At 39.7% G+C, this 22,091-nt stretch overlaps 2 protein-coding genes across 3 annotated transcripts; both read left to right on the top strand.

Annotated features, from left to right (window-relative positions):
• The first annotated feature begins 246 nt into the window (after window positions 1-246).
• LOC146642465 (uncharacterized) lies at window positions 247-8,251 on the top strand. The gene is made up of 5 exons (XM_085399300.1): window positions 247-2,113; window positions 5,683-6,705; window positions 6,948-7,103; window positions 7,402-7,494; window positions 7,928-8,251. Exons 2-5 carry the CDS (start codon window positions 5,689-5,691, stop codon window positions 8,249-8,251), a joined length of 1,590 nt encoding a protein of 529 aa, XP_085255426.1. The 5' UTR covers window positions 247-2,113; window positions 5,683-5,688.
• A 7,139-nt stretch (window positions 8,252-15,390) lies between these two features.
• Window positions 15,391-21,689, top strand: mmadhca (metabolism of cobalamin associated Da). 2 transcript variants are annotated; one of them, XM_085397839.1, is made up of 8 exons: window positions 15,391-15,430; window positions 15,919-15,961; window positions 17,049-17,190; window positions 17,305-17,522; window positions 17,817-17,922; window positions 20,197-20,318; window positions 20,396-20,482; window positions 20,865-21,689. In XM_085397839.1, exons 2-8 carry the CDS (start codon window positions 15,953-15,955, stop codon window positions 21,081-21,083), a joined length of 903 nt encoding a protein of 300 aa, XP_085253965.1. In that variant the 5' UTR covers window positions 15,391-15,430; window positions 15,919-15,952; the 3' UTR covers window positions 21,084-21,689. The 2 variants fall into 2 exon arrangements, with proteins under 2 accessions (XP_085253965.1, XP_085253966.1); XM_085397840.1 differs by lacking the exon at window positions 15,391-15,430 and adding an exon at window positions 15,477-15,696.
• Window positions 21,690-22,091: the final 402 nt, after the last annotated feature.

Raw genomic sequence — 22,091 nt, 5'->3', positions numbered from 1 at the left:
GTAACCTGCTATTCTCATTAGAGTCAACCTGCATCAATTAGGTTTCTCGTGACGCAGTGCGTCTGATGTCATGACGTCTCCGCCTTCTCCAGAATTTTCTACCTGCGGTTGAGAACAACAATTTGAGAGGCACTTGGCTGCAGGCAGGACCTCGTGAACAATTTGGTCAATAAGGTAACGAAGATATTACTTTTTCCATAGTCCTTGAAGGTAAGTCAAATGTAGAACACATATTTTAATGTATTAGATATAAAAAATATTCCAACTGTATTGTTAAGTTTGTTAAGTGTTTAGTAAACTGACCTGACCAAACCGCTATCATTCAGCCCTGCTAACATTAGCGAAATGTCAGACCTGTTGGTAGTTTGTGCTTGGACATGTAGGTTAAGTTAGTAGTTTGCCGGCGGTACTCTCTTGTTTTAATATCGTAACGCTAGCTTAAAGTTGTGTATTCATGCAGTGTGTCGGTGTTGGCTTACTGTTAGTTATTCATTAGCATTAGCACATTATAGCGGCAAGCTGGGCCGCGGTTCTCTTCAGACTACGTTACTTCGTGCGCGCGCATTTATACACGAGTGGTTGTTCGCAGTATGCCTGTCGGCGCGAATAGTTCAAGCGGTCACGGCCACGGGTGATGTAGGAGGTAAAGTTTAGCTGTGGTGGCTCCAGGAAGCATGCATTTACTGCCGCTTGCATTGCTTTCAATGTACATGACGTTAAGAAGGCGAGGAGAAAGGGTGCGTGCAGCGCTCGTACACGCACGGATCAGCTGTGTGAGAGGGAGATGGTGTGCGGCAGAAAATCAAAATTAGAAATCATAGAAGAAAGTATCCGGTTGTTCAGTGATGACGCGACGAATCCTACTTGCGGGTCTAAAGTAGTCTGCGTTTAATATGGCTTTTGTGTTGTTAACATGTTTAATTTTATGTATTTTCTTCTATTTGATCTCAAAAAGCTCCTAAACAGTCAGTGATCACTGTTGACCTCCCTCGGCTTTTATTACTGCTAATCATTTATTTAAGCTCAGTTTTTAAAACCTTACGATGTAACTACATCCCAGCCCATGCAGCAGTATATGAATGACTAACCTCGTATTGTGGATGGATTATCTCAGTTGTTCTCCTGGCTGAAGTTTGGTCCTTTTACAGCATCCTGCCATGCGATTACATTTGTTCCTGACCACCGAGAACACTCACATTAACTTTTATCGAGTGGAAAAAAAGTTAGCTTGTTTATATTATGCTAACATAGCTGTGTCGCTAGCGGTCACGTAGTACATCATTATATACCAGCTAGCCCAACTTCAGTAACCCTACAAACGTCACTGCTGTTTAGTTTTCTGTCTTCATTTATGCTGGAAGTGATAACAGAGCTGTACGTTTTAATTTGTTTCCAAAACCCCGCAGTCAGGACATGCTATATTGTATTTAGATAGAAGCTAGCGAGCTAACTCCCTGCTAACTTCTAACTCTGTTAAATGTCATAAATTCCGTTTTCATGGATGCCTGGATGTTAAACTCAATTGTTACACCTGGTAGAGCAGAACGCTGATCATTTTATTAAAGATGAAAGACTTTAGACAGTTTTTCAACTCTCAGTAATGCCATAGTGATCGTTTGATATATGGACCTGCAGCAGAGTTTAGACCCAGACACGGCTAGTGACGTCAGACTGAACAACCGGATTACGCTATTGAACACAGAAAATACAGCCATCAGATTTCTTGTAGACCTAGCACACTTCTGGTCTGTGTCTGAATACATATATAAGTACATAGATGCAGATGAACACTGTAAACATGATGAAAGATCGACAGACTAACTCGAACATATCTTTAATCTTTAGGACTTTGGGTAGCGCTTCCTTTCCTTCCTGTCAACCTCTCCAGAGGGGTGTCTGCTGATGGCAGAAAGATTACATCACCTCTGGTTGGAACCCTGGACAGTGCCACAACCTTTGGCTTGGTGTAAAATGTGATGCCCCATCGCCACCTTCTGACCTAACTTCTTCTCAGCTCTGTGACTACTTCAAGAGGGGCATTCCTGTGTGGAGGTGTGCCAGGCAGCTCGTTTTACCTGTGAACTTGCGTACTTTCACTTCATCAACAACAAAGGTATGCAAGTTCAAAATAGTAATGTCTCATTTAAATTTAATTCAGTTTTACACTGAACAGGAATCGGCTTTATATATAAAACAATTGCAAAAAAAAAATGTACCTATGGGCATTTGGGTTTTGTTTTTAAACTTTTGTTTTGAACTTATCCCTTTAAAATCTAATTAGAGAGGGCTGGCTACATTTGATGAATACATTTTGTGTTTAAATGATTCGCTTTGTGTTGGGCAATGTGGCAAAAAGCTGAGATGAGATCTAGTCTCATATCACCATATTGATATATTGTAATATTGCCCAACTCTCCCTCTGTGTTTTCTCAAATTATTTATATACACCCAGTAAAGCGTGTCTCTTTGTTTCTCCAGTGCTATGCTTCATGTGGAGATGCAAGGACTGTGGGACAACATTAACAAAAAGATCTGAATTGCTCAAACACTACAAACTGATTCATAGGCATTACGGACGAGGCCACTCATATCCATGCACTTATTTAAATTGTGCATGTAGGTTCAAGACTTGGAACGCCCTACTGAGCCATCTATCAAGAAATCACCCTGCCCAACAAGCAGTCTCCAAAGCTGCATCCAAATTCACTTGCCATATTTGTGGCCATAATCAACTCTCCACAGAAAGAGAATATTTTCAACATATCTATCAGCATCTTAAAAATAAGGAAACTGTAACATGTGTGTTCCAAAACTGTGAATATAAAACCAATGTCTATGAGAACTTCAAAAGTCATAAATACAGAAAACACTCTGGTACAGTGAACACATTTAAGCCTGGAATAAGTTCTGTTGATGAATCATGTGCCAGTGTTGCCAGTGATATTTCAGATGTGGAAATTATAGAGAGTGATGTAAATTTAAATTCTGCTTTTGACAATGGGTATTCTGAAAACTTAGAGAAGGATATTGAGCTTCAGTGCTCCTTAAGTTGGAACACATCTTTCTTGTGTCTAATGCAGCTGTAGATGAGCTTTTGCAGGAGTTAAACTATTTGATTGGTTCTGTCTCTGTGGCGATTACCCAAAAGACTATTAGCCAAGTATTACAAGACAACGGATGCCAATTTGACCAGTCAGTTGTTGAAAAGCTAGCCAGTGTACTCTGTGAGACAAACCCTGTAAAAAAAGCAATTGGAGATAAAGGTCCACTTTCCAGTCCTTGGAGACGAAAAGAAAACTATAAGAGCCACTTTAAAGTAGTGGAACCAGTGGAATATATACTTGACAGAAAAAATAACAAGTCATTCCAATATATTTCAATTTTAAAGTCTTTGCAGCATATTCTTGACTGCCAGACAATCTTGGATCAGGCTGTTAATTTGAATACTGTAGATAATCAGCCTCAAAAAACTTCTGTGCACTACAAAACTATCTTCGATGGTGACTTCTTCCATGAAAATGGACTGTTGTCCAAGCAGGAAAGCATTTCATTGATATTATACATTGATGAATTCGAAATATGTAATCCCCTTGGTACATCACGGAGGAAGCATAAAATTTGTGGATTGTACTGGGTTTTGGGTAATTTGCCACCAGGCTGTAATTCTGCTTTAACCTCAATCTATTTGGCTGCTTTAATCAAAAGTAATGATCTGAAGTGCTATGGGTATGAGAAAGTGTTAAAACCTGTAATTAATGATCTTGTAATTTTGGAACAGAGTGGGATATTTCTGTCAAAGTTGGGCAGAACAGTAAAAGGCACTGTTCAGTGTGTTGTTGCCGACAACCTTGGTGCACACAGTATTGCTGGATTCTTTGAAAATTTCTCAGGGACATACGTATGTAGATTTTGCACTGCAGAAACATCAGAGTTCCAGACTATTGAAGTCAGAAGTGAAGTCTTTACTTTAAGAACAAAAGACATTCATGCAGATCATTTACGAATTATTGAGGAAAACAAATGGCCCAGTTATTATGGTGTGAAATCAAAGTGTATTTTGTCAAAGCACCTCTCACATTTTGATGTTACCACTGGGTTTCCACCTGATGTTGTACATGATCTTTTTGAGGGAATTGTTCCTTTTGAACTTGCGCTTTGCCTCAATTTGTTAATCAAAAAAAAGTATTTCACATTATGTACATTGAATGAAGCAATATCATCTTTCAACTTTAAGTGGGCTGACAAAACAAATCGACCTCATCCTGTGGCTCTCAGTTTTGCATCCAAAAAAAGTGTAGGAGGGAATGCACACGAGAACTGGAGTCTTATCAGATTTTTGCCTTTGTTCGTTGGGCAGAGTGTACCCTGTGAGGAGCCTGCCTGGCACATCTTAACAGACTTGAAGGACATTGTTGATCTTGTTGTCAGTCCTGTTCATACTGAGGACTCCATTGCATATCTTGGTTTTAAGATCTCCGAGCACAGAATCAAGTTTCAAGAGGTTTTCCCAGATGTTAATCTTAAACCAAAGCACCACTACTTGGAACATTATCCATACTTGATTCGTAAGTTTGGGCCACTGGTTGCACTATGGACTGTGCGATTCGAAGCAAAGCATAGTTTTTTTTTAAAAGAGTTGCAAGGAACATCAGATGCTTCAAAAATGTACTTCTTTCCCTTTCACAGAGACATCAGTATCAGATTGCATATCATTTGCATGCAATTAGCTTTGCCAAACCCCCACTGGAAGTAACAGATGTTTCCACTGTTCACATTGATGTTCTTAACAAGGACATCTCAAATGCACTGAGACAGAAGTCTCCAGATATGGACAATGTGTGCTTGGCTAAAAGTGTAGCATATAATGGAATAATCTACAAGTGTGGGATGATCTTGATCCACGGCTCACTGGGAGGACTGCCAGAGTTTGGTGAAATCATCCAAATGGTGATACTGCAGGACAAACTAATCTTCATTCTGAAAAAGCTTAGCGGATGGTATATGGAACACTACAGAGCTTATGATCTCAAAACATCACCAAGCAAAGAAGTGGAACTTGTTGAGCCACAAGAACTGCATGATACCTACCCACTGGCAGACTATAAAATTAGAGGGATGCGTCTTGTCACCTTGAAAAGATATGTCCATGTTTAAAGGGTGAGGCCTCAAAATATGATAAAGTATTTTCTTAAGTGGGAAAACAAAACCCAGACCCATACAATACTAATGTGTTCTCAGAACATATTTATTTTATACTGCAAGCCAAAGTGGTGTGATGATGTCATTGGCAATTCATCAGTTATGTCATTTTTTTAATGCAGGTCGCTGGATTCCAGTCAGTGAATGCTAATCCTATGCTCTCCCCCCTTCTGCTTCTCTTCTCTTTTTCTTCTTTCCTCTCCTTGTTGTCTCCTATATTCTCCTCACCTCCTCTCCTTCTCTCTTCTCTTCAATGTCTTCCATATTCTCGCCATCTCTCTTCTCCTCCCCTCTCCTCTTCGGTTTGCCTTCTCTCCTCGCTGCCTCAGCTGATCTCCACCTCTCCTCTTCATTTTCTCCTCCCCTTTCCTCCTCTCTTTGCCTTCTCTCTTTTCCTCTAGTTTGACATTAAATTCTCCTAATTGGAAATGTCAGTGGTTTACATGTTGATCCTCACTAACTGTGCTTGTGCTTTGTTCTCAGACCACCATGGCTGGTTCAACACCTGCAAGACTGAAGGTGATTTTAGGAGAGAACAACATTGAAAAGCTGACTCTTCCAAATGGCATCCCAGAGTCACTTGAAGACCTTCTCAGCACGATAAAGACTACCTTTGGGTTAAAAGGTAACTTCAGACTGCAATACATGGACCAAGACTTTGGCAACGACTTCTTCAATCTGAATTCTACCACCGAACTTCGGAATTTGGGGACAATCAAAGTGATCCACCAGCAAACAAATCCACCTTTGATCAGTGCCGATCAGTCCACTTCATCTCTGTCTCTTTCATTTGAGTCTGATGACGGTATTTCGGTGGCATCAAATGACACAATTATCCTCTCATCCCCTGAATCTATGTCATCTCGAACACAACAGTGGCCAGAAGACTTTGCAATTCCCCAATTTTCATATGACACAGAGCTACAGCTAGAGAGGGGGAATACTGAGTACCGTGTGAGCCAAAAAATGTTGACTTTAAGCGCCCGAATGCTGTCTGATATCCTGAAAAGAGTTGCAGAAGAAATTTACCGTTACAAGGCCTATCCAGAGGATGCACATTTCTGCGCAGCTGCAGAGGCCCTTATCAAAAAGCACCCATGTTTGAAAGAACCTGGATCATTCAATGGCTGCTACGGTTGGAAACAACGACTGAAGTACAAAATGGCAAACTACAGGACCCAGCTCAAATTACAGGGGTGTCCAGAGCTGTGTGTAAACTCACTGAAATCTAAAGCTACTACAGATGCTTTCCCTGCTAAAAAAGTGAAGAAGCCAAAACGTTCTGAAGCTAACTTTTATCCATCCTTTCCTACTGGTGAGACTCTGGACAGCATGGAAAAAGTGAGACTAGAACTTCTGACAGAGATCGGGATAAGGGACAATGAAAGGGTCATCGCAGACAAAATGGCTAACACGTTTGCCTACAGACGACATGAGGTGGTAAACCAAGAACCAAGCATTCAGGAACTGAAGGACAGATGGCCTGCACTCTTCACACAGAAAGAGGTAAGAATGGAACTGAAGTGATCGAAGTCTGTATGCGTCAGGATTTATTGCAGTTAACTTTCATGAATCGGTCATAACTTGATGTGGTTGAGATTTTATAACACTGAACTTAATGAAAGAATTTACATTTTGAATTCCCATATATGTTGTACTTTTTGGGATATAGACATTTTGGCATACAATCAGTTTCAGCATTTTGTTCCATAATACAATATCTACTGTCATTTGTGTTTTGTTTTTAGATAAATACAGAGTTCCAGAGGCTCATGGCTGTTCCTCTTGAGTGGAAGTTCATGGCCCAGTTAGACATGCACTCAAGTCAGCTGATCAAAGTCATACGTGCCAAAGGAGGAGCAACACGCGAAAAGATTGCGAACATCATGGACACATTGGACCAGGTAAATCTGTACCATCAAACAAGATACTTCGTAACTAAGAGGGCTGTCAAAATATATCTGAATCCTTCATAAAGACAATATGGGCAGGCCAATGCTAATCATGGCTTTCATATGCATGAATGTTTTTAGCGACTCAAAAAATACACCACTGAACTCATCCCCTTTTCTTTTTGTAATGAATCTCTGGGCTTGTGAATTACTGTTTTTAAATAAAGTACATGTAAGTTAAGCAATAAGAGTAAGGATGTCTGTCTTATGAAATTTAGAGTTTAAAATTAATCAACATTTGTTGTTCTAGACTGTGGACATTAATCATCGGAGGGAATGTGTGCTGAAAGCCCTCACCATCTTCCTGGGAGAAGATGCAGATGGCCTGATCAAGGAATACCTTGTAAGTTTCAACAGTTTGTCAGAACATCTTGTCAAAGGGACACAAAAAAAGTTAACTGTTAGAACAAACATAACACGTGAACCATAGTTGGATTGCTGACATGTATTTATTATCATGACCATATTGGACATTATGTAATTCCCAGCAACAACACATTACATATTGGATTGACTTTGTTTTAAGTAAGACGGGCTTACTTAATTATTTAAGTTCAAAGGAATAGTTTGACATGTTGGGAAATCTTATCTTTCTTGCTTACAATTTGATTAGAGTCAGATTGATACACCTCTCTCTGCTGTTTCTGGTGTGTGATGACACCCAGCCAAGAAATAGCCCAGCACATAACACATATTGGTACATCACCCAAACACTTAATCACAGTAAGAAGTGAGGCTAATGATGATTTGTGTTTGTGTCTTGTACCCCTCTGTAGGACTGTGGAGCAGATGATATTCAGAGGGACCTGGAGGAGGTCACCATGGCAGTGTATGTGATTCGGAAGGAGGGGGAGGGACTGCAGGAGCCACCTGAAGACATTGGCATTGTCATTGAGGGTGTGGAAGTGTTGCATGAACTAACTTCGGTTGCCTCAGCTTGTGCCCTGCTTCTAGGTTTGATCTATGCACTCAACCTAGCTTATCCAAAACCCTTTCGCTTCACTTTTGAAGTGCTCCAAAAAATCTTCATGCAGCATGATCAGCACAAGATGTCCCCCAAAGTCCAAAATCTGTATATCAAACTTCAAAGCTCCCAGTAATGGCACAGAACAATGACCAACAAATGGCCTTGTGCCATAATGCGAAGGAACAACTGTGTTTGGACATATAGCATGTAAAATATGTAGTCTCTTTTGGATGTTGGGCCTTTTTTATGCTCCAAGAGACCTCAAACCCTAATTTAATGTGCTTTTATACATACTTTGTATGGTATTTTTATTTATTTTTTAATTTTTTTTCTTCAGACATATTTGCCTTCGTTTCAAGGGAAAGGTTGCATTTCAGGTTTGATGTGCTCAGTTATACAACAAACTGTTGTGACATTCTAAAACTCTTAAAGGAGTGTTTATATTTTTTCATCCCCATTGGTCAGCTACACTGTTCAGATATTTATTCATTGACAGTTTCTGAATACTCTTGGGGCACTTTTTCATAGTTGACACTATATGTGTTGAGATTGATATTTGTGTAATACTGTGTTGCACTTTACACTTTGATGACAACTTTGTGGTCCTACTAAGCGTTACTTGCATTTTGTGCATATGTGTTTTAAAAAGGACAAATGTGTAATGTGTTTGACCAAAAGCTGTGTTGGTTGCCATAAAGGTAATACTTTATTACATTTATACAATAAAGCATTTAAAAAAAAAAAAAAAAACATTGGATTTTGAATTTTTTGAAAAATATTTTCAGCCAACTTAAAATTTTGATTTAAGCTTTATTAAACAAACTAAAATTTCATTTTAGAGTCACTACAAAAAGTAATTTACACTAAACCACATTATTAGGTTAGCAAAGAGCAATATTTTACTTTTGGGTTATGCAAATTATTGGGTTGGAAAAACTGAAAACTTTAAGTTGAAATGTCTTAATTTTAAGTTGGATTAATGCAAAATGTTTATTTGACAACAATTAATTTATTAAGTACATGTAACTTAAATCAGTTGTGTTAATCTAATGTATTAACTTCATTTCAAGGAACTTAATTAAATTTGGTGTTACCAATTGAAATAATTCAATTAAGTTGGTTCAACTATTTTCTTTTTTCAGTGTAGTATTGCTGTGTAGGTTCTCACTCATCCACGGCATAGTAGTCTAAGGAGTGTGGAAAGAAAGCGACTGGACTTCTTTAAGTTAAAGAACTTAAAGAAGTCCAGTCACTTTCTTTACACATTTTCTTTTTAAACTTTCTTTTTAAACGCGCATAGTAAATTATGCTAATGATGCTATGCTTGTTTAGCATGCAGCTAAATACAACCCTAACCCTGTGTTTGCCTCATTGTTGTCAAGAGGTTTAAACTCAGTAAACCCAGAAATGAATAAAGAACATTGGACATTGAACTGTTAAATATGAAGTGAACCACATACCATGCTGCTGAGAAACTGTTAGCATAGGAATTGTCTCATCTGGGTCTTTTAAATTAAGATTTTAAAAATCTGTAAATGATATTATCATTTCATTTCTCTGTAGAATTCCATTTGTTTGTGTGCTGTTATAAAAATTACCATAAATCATATCCTTTGCACTTGCTCGAGACTTTGCAGTACTTATTTTAAAATTTACCGCTCCTCCGTGCCTGCACCTGCTGCTTGTTTATTAAAATCGATTCCAAAATGCTGCGAGCAGTGTCAGTAGTGCTGAAATGCTCCATTATTTCCCCAAGTGTAAGCCTGGGGTTTACAGTCATTAATGAGGTAGCATCGCGTATGTGCGCTTATTCTGTATTCATATAATCATATGTTTCTGGAGGGGTTCATGCATTTTGCATCAGTGCCCACTGTGACCATGCTCACAAAGTTGGCGCAATCAGGGAAGACATAAAAAAAAAAAAATGAAAGTTGGTTTAGCATATTTAAATGATTAACCTCATCAAAGAAACCTGTTAATTGGACCAAAGCCCTGTAAATTTCAGACATTTCCGAGCTCTCTCCCTGGAAAGCAGCAGATAATGCCAAGAGAGACACTTAAAGTAAAGCAGTTTAAATGCCCTGAACAAAAATGCATGCACAAAATTCAGCCAGTGCTTCAGATTTGGATATTATTAAGTGAGACCTAAAGTTCGGGGCGCAACAATTGTGCATACATGTTTTTCACAGAAAGTGTAAAAGATGTCTTCCACGACAGGATTTATTGGCCTGGAAGCCAGAAGTTATACAGATAAAAGGGTACCAAGTACCAAGTTACCAGCTAATGCTAGCAATCTTGGTTAACAAGGTGCATGTATATATTGGCTAGTTAGTGCTAATTAACAGGCTAATGAAGTGCTAAAACTTCACTCACCAAAACTGAAATACAAACTTTTTGGATTAGTTAGATCAGTCTCTGCTATAAAGTCCTTTTAATGCTTTAAACGTGGTCATTTTAGTAAGGGAGTCTATAGGGATAAACTGACATTTGATGCCAACCTCAAGTGGCTTAAAATCATTGTGTGAAACAGTGTACAATTCTGGGATCCATCTTTCCCCATTTGATGAGTTTGTCTACAGTGCAGATAAACAAAAAAAGCAGGAGAATGGCACTTAGCACCCTATCTGGTGCTACGTGGAAAAAATAATTCCTGAAGTCCCTGAAGTGAATTTCCATGTAAACGTTAATGCTAATGGATTTCATTATAAATCAGAGCATATTATGCCTCAGACACCTGCAATGAGCAGCTTATAATGAAGACTATTCTCTGTTTAAAGTCTTTAAGAACATTCAACTTTAACCGAATGGTTTCAGAATGAAATTTTGCTTGTTTAGAATGTGGTTAAAAAGCAACCCTAACCCTAAATAATTCATTGATGAGCTTGGTAATATGAAATATATCATAGATATGAGTGCCAAAGCCTACGTCTCCAGTTTGGTCAAAGAAAGCAGTCACTAACCTGAAGGACTGTACTGTAGCCTGGAGACAAATTGACTTTACACACTTTACACATAAGCACCAGCTTTTATATCTAGTATGAGCATGCATGGGCTGTGAGGGGTGACCAAAACCTGTAACTCTCCCATCTTTATTGGTTTGTCCTTTCCACATACCCAGGAGATGGGGAAACACACCCTTAATGGCCTTCACTTTATCATTAGTTAAGGAGTGAGTGCGGTTAACGGTGTGCTGACACAGGCAGGTAGCTCACAGTGTGCGAGATGGGAATATGGTTTTTGACAGAGGATGAAAAGGCAATAGAAAATTGCTGATTCCAGACAACATCCAGTGCAGCTTGAGAGCACAGCAACAAAAAGACCTCGACTGACTCATGACTTTGTCTGGAGCTCTTAAGGCTGTGCTGCACTTTGGAATTCCTCTCACAAAGCCAGACAGTGCTGTCCAGAGAAAAGTGTTTCGCTAGATTGACAGTGGGCTATTACTTTACACTGTGTGTTAGTGAGTCCAGCACCCGGTGGAGGTTTAATACTGACCACAGCCACAGACAAACGGACTGAAAAATTCACCTTGAATTGGACTTAACTGCCTCATGTAATTGTTTCCTTGAACATTTGAGGTGATTGTGTTGAGTTGCACAAAAAGCCTGATAGAGATTGACATGAATGGTGATGGTGCTGGTGACAAAGTGGATGTTAAGAGGTTAGGTAAGTGCTTTATACAACACAGCTCATTCACACCTAAGAACAACGCCTTTCTTTCTACAACTTAGTGCTTTCTATCCAATCTTTACAACATAACCCTTATACTAAGTGTGTTTTATGAATAATAATGACATGGCTTGCATGTACCCTATGGCGTATCTAATCTATGAAGTCAGTAAACATTTTCCTGGTGAGTTTCTGGTCTTATTGGAGTCTTTCTGAATGTAACATGCTGTTCGTTTTGTAAATTATGGTCTCCTTCAGAGTCAAAAAGGACTGTGAACCAGCAGTTCCACCTTGTGATTGACAATGCGCTACTGCATAAGCGTGGAGTGTCCCTTACTCCATCCATTCATCCATTACTGCCAGTTTCAGAACGCCACGTGACACCCAGAGTGTTGAGCTTGAGGCTGCACTAACCAATGGGTGACATTCAGTCTTGGGGGTTCAATTCAATTCAATTTTATTTAAACAAAGCCAAATCACAACAAAAGTTGCCTCAAGGAGCTTTATACTGTAAGGTAGACCATACAATAATACATACAGAGAAAAACCCAACAATCATATGACCCCCTATGAGCAAGCACTTTGGTGACAGTGGGAAGGAAAAACTCCCTTTTAACAGGAAGAAACCTCCGGCAGAACCAGGCTCAGGGAGGGGCGGGGCCATCTGCTGCGACCGGTTGGGGTGAGAGAAGGAAGACAGGATAAAGACATGCTGTGGAAGAGAGACAGAGATTAATAACAAGTATGATTCGTGGCAGAGAGGTCTATGAACACATAGTGAGTGAAAAAGGACGTTGAAGAAGAATTACTCAATGCATCATGGGAATCCCCCAGCAGCCTAAAAATGATTGCTTCCAAGGCAGGGACCATGTTTGAGATCATTCATAGTGAGTTGCTGTTTTCATCTTTGGTGCATCAAGTCAAAGATAAAATTAAGTAAAAACAAGTAAACAAATAAGATGGAGTCGATCTGCTATCATTCTGTGTTTGAACAGGGTCAAATTGGCAATTACATGCAATCTGTTTGTGATCATCCAGTGATTAACTGTAATTAATCAGTGAAAATCTGTTGCCTTCAGCAAGAACTTCATAGATTTAAAACCGAAATTCCTCCATCAATATTAATGTTTAAGTCCAAAATGACACAGGTGCTCAGCAACCTTGCTTTATAGGAATACAGGAATATCACAGGAATGCAAATAGCTGGCAACCAGTTGAGTTGGGCTCTTTATTTTTGCAGATGTGCTCTTTGGTGCAAACTGTTGCAAACCAATACAAAGTCTTGCCAATCTTTCTACATTTAAAAAGCCAATGGCAGTTATTTGCAGATCTTTTCCAGTCTGTCTGAGAATGATTGCAGTCATTCTGAGTCAGACTACAAGCAGTGGGAGACAGGTTGCTTCCCACCAAGCATTGCCGCAAGCTCTGCAGTCACCTTGCCATCGAAATTGGACACCGCAACTACTTGCACTTGGTTACCGAATATGAAAAAATTCAATGCAATCGCCAGGCAACCACCAGGATTTTGTGACTGGGTCATTAAACATGGTGCTAACTGAGAGTGCTTCTGTATTACCTCTATATTAGTACAGGGATTTATGCAGATATGTGGACATAAGGTGACCTGGTTACCACTGTTATGCCTGTGTGGGTTTTGTCCAGATCATCCAGCTTCCTCCCACAGTCCAAAGACATGCAGTTAGTGGGGTTAGGTTAATTGGTGATCTTAAATTGACCATACGTCTGAATGGGAGGGGCCAAGGGGTGTCTGGCTCTGTTAGCCCTGTGACAAACTGGTGATCTGTCTTGAGTGTGCCCCCCTCTCGCCCTACGGCAAACAACACGGGTTGTTGGGGGCTAGAAGAAAATGGATGTTAAGTTGCTAACCGCTAGTTAGCTTTGAACATCGCCTGTGTAACATCACCCATGTGACCTCTAGTATCATAGGTGATGTGGCAGGCTAACATAAAAGTCATGTGACAACAGTGTAACTAAAGTACTTCCTAGAGTAGTAAACAAGTAAATTAATGCATTTTCTATTCTAAATGCAATGTGTAATTTAGTTGCTGCTGGCCAAATAAAAATCTCATACTTTAATATGCACAGGAGCCCCGTCGAGCCTAGACGCTGTAACAAATGATCCTGTGGGAGACGTACTGACAGCCACGTTCGGCATGGCTCCGCATGCCTCATCACCACTCACACACAAGTGCGTGCTGGTCCCAGGGTAAACTCCCACTGCATATCCCGTCAGCTCAGAGAAAGTGTCAATCAGCTCATCCAAGTCAGCTAAAGGGATGTGTCTACGCCAGCAAATACTGCCTGTCCTTGTCCTTCGCTACTTCTGACAGTAAATAATGCCCCTCTGGCCAAGATAGCTCTTTCATTCTGATTATTACACTTTATCATGCAAGGGAGGGGATTTTGCTGAACAAGTGAATACTGTTTCTTCACATCATCCCACCTGGGAAAGGTCCAGTACAAACATTTTTTTTCAAGGTAATTCTCAGAAATTCAGCAAGCCAAACCTTAAAAGGACTAAAGTCAAAGTGAAAATGAGTTTAAGGTGCTTCCATTGGACACCAGAGCTCTGTCTTCAGAAATAAAACCTACTGACACTCTGTCATTTGTCATCCTAATGAATGCAAATGACCACCAAAGCACAATTATCATCACACCGAGACCCATTAAAATCAACAAAAGTGAATGGTTTTATCATTTAGAAAAATGCATTTGTGAGTACAGTGGTTCCCTGCTTCATGTTTATCTCTCACGAACAGCATGTGCTCAACATAAAAGCAGCTGCAATGTGGCAGCTATCATGAATATCATGAAAACTTTTCAAGGTAACAGACAGACACATTAGTGTCACATTACAGGGCGAAGCAGATCAGTACTGCTGTTATAAATACTGCCTTGGTTCTGTTAACTGTTGATTTGCTGCCATCTTGTGCTGAGATTTAAAAAAAAGATCATTTGAATTTCACCATGTCGAAATGTTGTATGCTTTGCAAAATCTCCGCTCCACATCCAGGCTGATCTTGTGATTGGATCGGAGACTATGCAATTATGTGGGCTGCAAAGAAATGCCTGGATGAGATGTGGAGTGAGAGGAAATGTCTGTTAAAAAGTTTGTGTTAAGTGATGCTGATTTAAGAGTCTTTGATACAGTGCATCTAAGAATATAGAGCGGGTGAAGAAAGACGTAATAAAAAAGTGTTGTGCATTCATTGATTTTGATTTGGAATTATTCATTCTCATTCAGCACAGATACAGGTATGATTTACTCCTCTGTCTTCTTTAGTGTTTGCCCAGTTATAGACCTAAACATCAGCGTAACAAGCTAAGAAAATGCACCCAGCAAGGCCGAGCTTCTGACAAAGAAAGAAGAATAGAAACTCTGTAGAATTAAACAACAAGCATAAAGCAAATGTTCTTGTATTGACAAGAAGTAATCGTAGAAAATTTTCACTCACTAACGGAGACAACTGCAAACCGCCCACTAGATGGCGCTCAATGCACACAGAGCATACATACGTGTAGAAGAAGAGGAGGGCGTTACGGAAGTCGTGCGGGATTCATTTGTCCCTCCTGACTTTCCGTCCTTGTTTTGTAAAAGCATACAGTACGTGCAAGTCGCCAGGTACGGAACAGTGTGTACTTTTCCTGCTGTACTCCCAACAACACAATAACATTTGTTTTCTTTATTATGAACACGAAGGCGCTCGTGCTTTGCACTGTGCAGTGGTCTTTTTAAGGTCACGTGAAAACAGGAAGTGCTTTAGATGAACTCTTATTTAAAAAAAGAGAAAGTGATAAGAGTAGATATCAGCTGACCGAACGACTCTCCTTGTGATAGCTGGTGCCAAAGCTAGCTGTGTTGTTAGCTAGCTGATAGTTGAACCTAAGGTATTTTAGAGGATTATAGTCTGTGTAGATTAATGTGTGAAATAAGTGTATTGGTCACATGTGTTTCTTCATGGAGGGACACATGCAGTCATTGCATCATACAAGCTATTTTAGCTCGGCTGGTTAGCAAAGCTAACATTTGGGAGTTTTAAAGTTTTCTTTTCCGTTTTCTGTTGGGAATAACAGTTTCTATCTTCTTCTTGTTACTCTTTCATCAAACAGGTTCAAGGATAAAAGGCGAGGGAAACTAAGCACAATGTCTAATGTAAGTGACCATTTTCCTCATGCTAATGTTATGGCTCATGCTAATGTTATGGGTACTGCTATTCACTTAGGCCAGAGTAGATTTTAAAAAGAATGTCTGATTGTCCAAGAAATAACTTTAAATCATTTTAAAACGCTGCACAATGATTTTGAAATCATTGAAACCCTATATTGATATTAAATATAGGGTTTCAGTTACAGGCAGTACTAGCTGTTGGCCCATTCAGGCCAGTAACATTTTTATTCACCACTCAAGTGTAGCATTAAAGCACACTGTCTGAAACCACTCCTCGCTAATGAGTATTTTGGGGTTTTGTTTGTTTTTTTAAAATTTTTTATTGGCAGTATTTTCATATTAAAAGGTCAAAACTTCATCAAACCACATGTTCAGATTGTTTAAATGCTAAAGAGAACAATATGTTTTTATCTGTTTCCAGTCAGAATAAAAACAACATAAAAATCAAAGCTCTTTTTATGCAGACAAACGTCTTAGTTAGCTTGAAATAACATTAAAATTGTCAGATTTCAAATAAACGATGTCTCAACATAAAAGAGAAAAGATTAAGGGAACGCTAACTCATAAAAATGAGTTTGTAATAGTCGTCTAAAGAAATGACACAATCAGCTGACCTGTTTGGTGGAGGGAGGCTGTTTCACAGTTTGGCTGCCCGCCACTACCTCAAAAGCACTGGTTTTAATCTTTGGTTTTAAAATCTGAGCGAGAGACAGTTAGGAGACCTCTGTTAGAAGATTGGAGAGGTCAGCTGCAGTGATAAGGTCTTAGAAGCTATGTTATATAGGAAGTCCATGTGTTGAACTGTGTCATCCTCTCCTCTTTATGAGATCAATTCCAAAAAAAATTGAAAAGTTTTAGTCTGATCGCAGGAAAGCATTAAATTCCTCAATACTCCAACGTATTAGATGCATCTGTCTCTTTATTTCCAGAGAACCAGAACTAAATGGCAGCATCCAGTTTGTCCTAAACAAAACATACAGTAAAAGTATGAAGCTGCAGACAGTCCACCGTGGGCAGGGCTGTTCCTGTTTCATGTATCTGTCTGTTAACACATGTCGTCGTCTGTCTGCAGGTGCTGTGTGGTCAAAGCAGGGCGGTCCTGTCTCGTGCTGCTGGCTGTCGAGCTTTAGCTTCTCTCAGGGCTGGAACAACCAGAACCTTCTCTGCTGCGAGCTCAGATGAGCCTTACATAGCGGTATCACATACAGACTCAGGTGAGTCGAACAGGAAAGGACGTCAGGCAGTGTTGCAATGCAGTTTTCAGTAGTAAACTGTTTAGCACCTGTGGCAGCAAACGCTGACAAATCATCTTTGTCACATCACTCCAGGCCCAAGGACTGTGTGGCCTGATGAGAACATGGGACCATTTGGACCTCAGGACCAGCGCTTCCAGTTGCCTGGTAACGCTGGGTTTGACTGCCACCTGGAGGGCATGGAGGACCAAAAGAAGGCTCCGGTTCACAAGACGGTGCCTGATGTGCTGACGGTTCCAAGCAGCACAGAGAGACACCAGTTCATACTGGCCCAGTTTGTCAACGAGTTCCATGTAAGATTTTTGAATAGTTACATTATGAGCTGTAACACAGTCAGAGCTTTTAGGACTACAGTTCAGAGCAGCAGAGAGAACAAATTAAAGTCAATGTCTTTGATTTATTTTAAATGTAAGTGAGCTGCTGTGGCTCATTGGTTTCAGGAGAAACACAGATGTCAGTAACACTTCATTGTAAGATTCCAAGTATGACAATTAACAATAAATAAATAAAAATTGAAAAAATAAGCCAGAGCTACATTTTTACCACTTTTGTCTGAGAGGGTGTGTGATTGTTTGTTTGTTTTTCAGGGAAAGCTGGGGCCTATTTCCACGAGAGTAAGCAAAGCTGAGCAGTACTTTAATCAGACAGAAACAGACTGTGCCATAAACTCCTGCCCAGAGCTGCTGAGGAAAGGTAAGAGAGATTCACCCAGCATTACCTTCGCTGACTGTGAGTGTGGGCAACACAAGCCAAAATGATATCTGGATATTTAAGAATTTACGATAACAATATTTCTGATGATATAGAAGAAAAAATACTGAATATTGTGGTCATAAATATTTTGTACTTGTAAATCAGACTGTGTAGTTGTGAACTGAGTTTTGTAACCTTGCAAACCAAAATATCTAAAAGATTGATGTTTGTGCATCTATAGATGAGAATTTGCGTCTGTGTATTTAAAAAAAAAAAAAAAAAAAAAAAAAAAAAGATTATACACATACAAGGGAAAAAACTACTAACTTACATTTTTCAGATTTTTTTCGTTTCCAAGGTTACAAAACTCAGTTCACAACTACAACAAACAGAATGGTTTGAGGTAGAGCCAGGCGATATGAGATTTTTTCATATCACGATATGTTTTTTTCATTTCAGGCGATAACGATATCTATCACGATATAAGCCAAATAACTATATTTGTAAGATTTAAATGTGCCATTGCTCACAAGTAAAATGTGAAATAATCAGCAGCTTGTTTTGATTTAAATATTTATTTCCCATAATAAGTCAACAGGGTAGATGTACTTAAGGAACATGAGACTTTTTCAGATAAATAAAGGCAAATATTGCAAACTACACAAAAGGCAGCCGCTAAAGCGTTTAAGTTTCAAAATAGAACAAACGAAACAGACGACGTCAATTCCACTTAGAAACAAAATATTAATTCTAAAAATAAATCTTAGTTTGTTTTACAGAAGAACAGACAAAACTGACTAACTTTTGTCAATATCAAATAAACTGAGAACTAAAAGGAAATTCTCAATCTCTCCTTGTTGTATAGCTTAGCTTTTCAAACACTTTTAACAGTTACTTTAGTCTGACAAAAGCCGAATGACGAATTAGCGCTTCCAGTCAGAGATTGAGCATGCACCACTTTATTGTATTTCCAGACTTGCTTTCGGCACAATTTACAGTGCACGCTACTCTGTTTTTTGTCAGACTTGAAATAGCCGAAATACCTTCACACTACAGAACTTCTATGGCTCTTCCGTTCGACAATCTCTCCGGCATTGGAACCATCATCTGTTTTCTCTTCGGTAAATTTTTTTTCTCTTCGATTTTTCTCTAGTCAGCACACTCATTTCCTCCATTACCCGGGCGGCACGGTGGCTGGCTGCTTCCCAAACAAATACACATGTGCGGCTTGGCACTTGTGCTGTACGTAACAAGTCACGTGACGTGACGCTGCGGCTGTGATTGGTTCGGCTCTGCGCTACTTAATTCGGATTGGCTGTTCTTTTTTTTCTTTTTTTTTTAAGAGGACAAGAGCGATGAGGTCTATCACAATAGTTACATTTTTCTATCGAGAAAAAGTATATGTATATATATATATGTATTTCGCAATACATATCGTTATCGTTCTATCGCCCAGCTCTAGTTTGAGGCATGTCATAGTATTTAGTATTTAGTATTTATTTATTTATTGTCATTGTCAAGAACAATGAAATTGCGTTTGGGGCTTCCATACAACCCAAAAAAAAGAAGAAAATAATAAATACCCCTTAAAACCCAAGTGTACATATTTAACCCAGTGTGACTCCAATGCAATAAGACAATCCTTAGCAATAATGTTCGTAGAAATTCAGACAAAGACCTGAGAAACATGACAAAATACAACAATGCAACCCATTCAATATTATTGTACTGTGAGATATGATATCAGATATGATAGTTATCTATTTAAGAAAGAGGGGGGGGGGGGGGCAGGAGGGGGAAGAGAATAAAGATATGATGCACCAATGCAGACCAGTTCATTGCTATTAAGAAGTTGGATATGGTTATTGTCCGTGAGAGGGGGGCAGAGAGTTCAGGAGCCTCACAGCCTGTGGATACAGGCTGTTGGCCAGTCTGGATGTTCTGGCCTGTATAGACCTGTACCTTCTCCCTGAGGGCAGCAGATGGAAAAGGTGGCGCGCAGGGTGATGTTGGTCCCGCAGGATACTGTGCACCCTCCTCAGACAGCGAGTGGGGAAGATATTACTGATCTCTGGCAGACTTGTTCCAATAATTCTGCCAGCTTCTTTCACCACCCGCTGGAGTGCTTGCTGATCGGCCTTGGTGCAGCTGGGGAACCACACTAGAAATCCATACGTCAGAACGCTGCTGATGGCACAGTTGTAGAAGTTCAACATCAGAGATGAAAAGAGTTATAATTTGCTTTATTAACATACGTGCGCCTCTGTGTCTCAGATCTGGAGCAGTTGTTTCCTTCGGCGCCCACAGTTTCCATCACAGTGGTGACGGTCACGCAGACGAGCGGTCGGTCAGAGGACAAGGAGACAGAGCTGGATAGAGACCAGCTGCTAAGTAAAGTAAGTCCTCGTGTGTTTCCCATTACAGACTTCAGAGGTTGTAGCAGTTGGTGACTGTGACTTTGTCCTAACTGCAGTTTGTGAGCGGGGCAAAGGAGATGTGTTTCGCTCTGTGGACTGCAGGATACTGGGCGGACTTCATTGACCCAACAACGGGAGCAGCAGTGAGTAATTCTGTGTTCACTGTGCCTGTTCTTTACTGTCTCAATCTGCAATCTAAACTCACAAAGCATATACTTATTCTATGAATGAAGCTTACGTTAGTTTAATTTTCTTTGATAGAAAAAATGTTATATTGAAGTAGTTGTCTGTTGGGTGGGAAAAGCCCAAACACATTATGATGTGAAACCACACATGCTTATAAACCTTTTGGTTACATTGTTTGGAAAATCTGGAAAAATGTATTTTCCCTTGTAACATTTCTAGAGATTTTTCCCGTTAAACTTCCTGTCAACTCAAATTCTGGTAGTTCAGCTGTGAAAACTGAGGACAACAAACAGAACAATATTGTTTTAATAATGGAATTTTCCCCCCTTTCCTCAACAGTTCTTTGCGTCTCCATTGGGCGAAACCACACTGCGAACAGACAGTGAGCTGGGACATCGGGGCTTTCACATCGAGGTGTCGAGCTCCTGCACAGTCATCCGCCATATCCTCAGGGGGACTCCTTTGTTTGTGGGGACTATTTTCACCAATGCACCTGTTCAAAGTGCTGCTGTTGCTAGACTTCAAGGATTTTCAGACGCACTCAATGATGAGGAATAAACTTTTTTTTTTTTTTTTTTTAAAATAGAATAGAATCAAATTCAAACAGAAGGGTTCTGTTTATGGTTTGGAGAAGCCGCTAACGTTTCCTGTTATGGAGCTGGTTTGTATCAATGGGAAGTTGTGTAATGTTGTAACACAAAGCATCTGTGCAGACCTCTGTGTTGCTAAGGATCTAACTGACACTCTAATGCGAACGTCAGTGCTGTGTCTGACTGACAGAAGCGTTACCCTGCTCTGCATGCAGGGAGACACTCAGAGAAGAAACAATTTCACCATGTGCTTCATCTGTAGACAATGTTCATATTTTACAGTTTGAGTATTTATGAAATACTGCGACAGATGTTCTACAGCTGTTGGTGCTAACTACCAGGAAAATCTCTCCGTTTCAAACACCTTAACATGTTAGCGGCTCATATTCTTTTTACAGCAGCAAGTACAGTGTTGGTTTTCTCTGATCTGTTGCACACAGTGTAAAGAAACGATGGAGAAATATTATAAATAGTTTCAGAAGATTTCAATTTATTATGGGAACAGCTCCCAGAATGCACACTGACCTGGATGAACATGGACACACTGCTTATTAAATTATATTTATGTACTTCAGCTTTTTTGTGACTGGCTGTGTCTTGCAAACAGGTTTGAACAGCAAGTGGGCGGAGCTTCAGTGCTGTCAACCAGTGCTCTGATGACCATATTAGGGAGTCCTGAGAGCTTGAAAAAGGGAGGCAACTGGACTTCTTTAGGTTTTAAAAATCCAGATGTCTTCTCTTATTATTGTTTAAGTCTATAATGATCTACCATATTAGGGATAGTCAGCATCGGCACGCAGAGCCAGGAGTAGAAGACATATCTGAGACAGTGTTTAGATCATTGTGAAGCCTGAGCTTTTGACTCAGAGATGTTTATTATGAGCTATATACAAAGTAACATTATAAATATAACAGAAAACACAGAAATGCAGATCGACTATTAAAAAAGTGGAAAAGAAGAAAGGAAACCAAAGTT

This window comes from Rhamphochromis longiceps, linkage group LG23 (assembly GCF_057381845.1).
Source record: "Rhamphochromis longiceps isolate RC_006_pf linkage group LG23, R_longiceps_female_GT1.1, whole genome shotgun sequence".
Lineage (NCBI taxonomy): Eukaryota > Metazoa > Chordata > Actinopteri > Cichliformes > Cichlidae > Rhamphochromis > Rhamphochromis longiceps.
The sequence above is the reverse complement of the archived record's forward strand: the minus strand, read 5'-3'. Positions and strand labels throughout refer to the sequence as shown.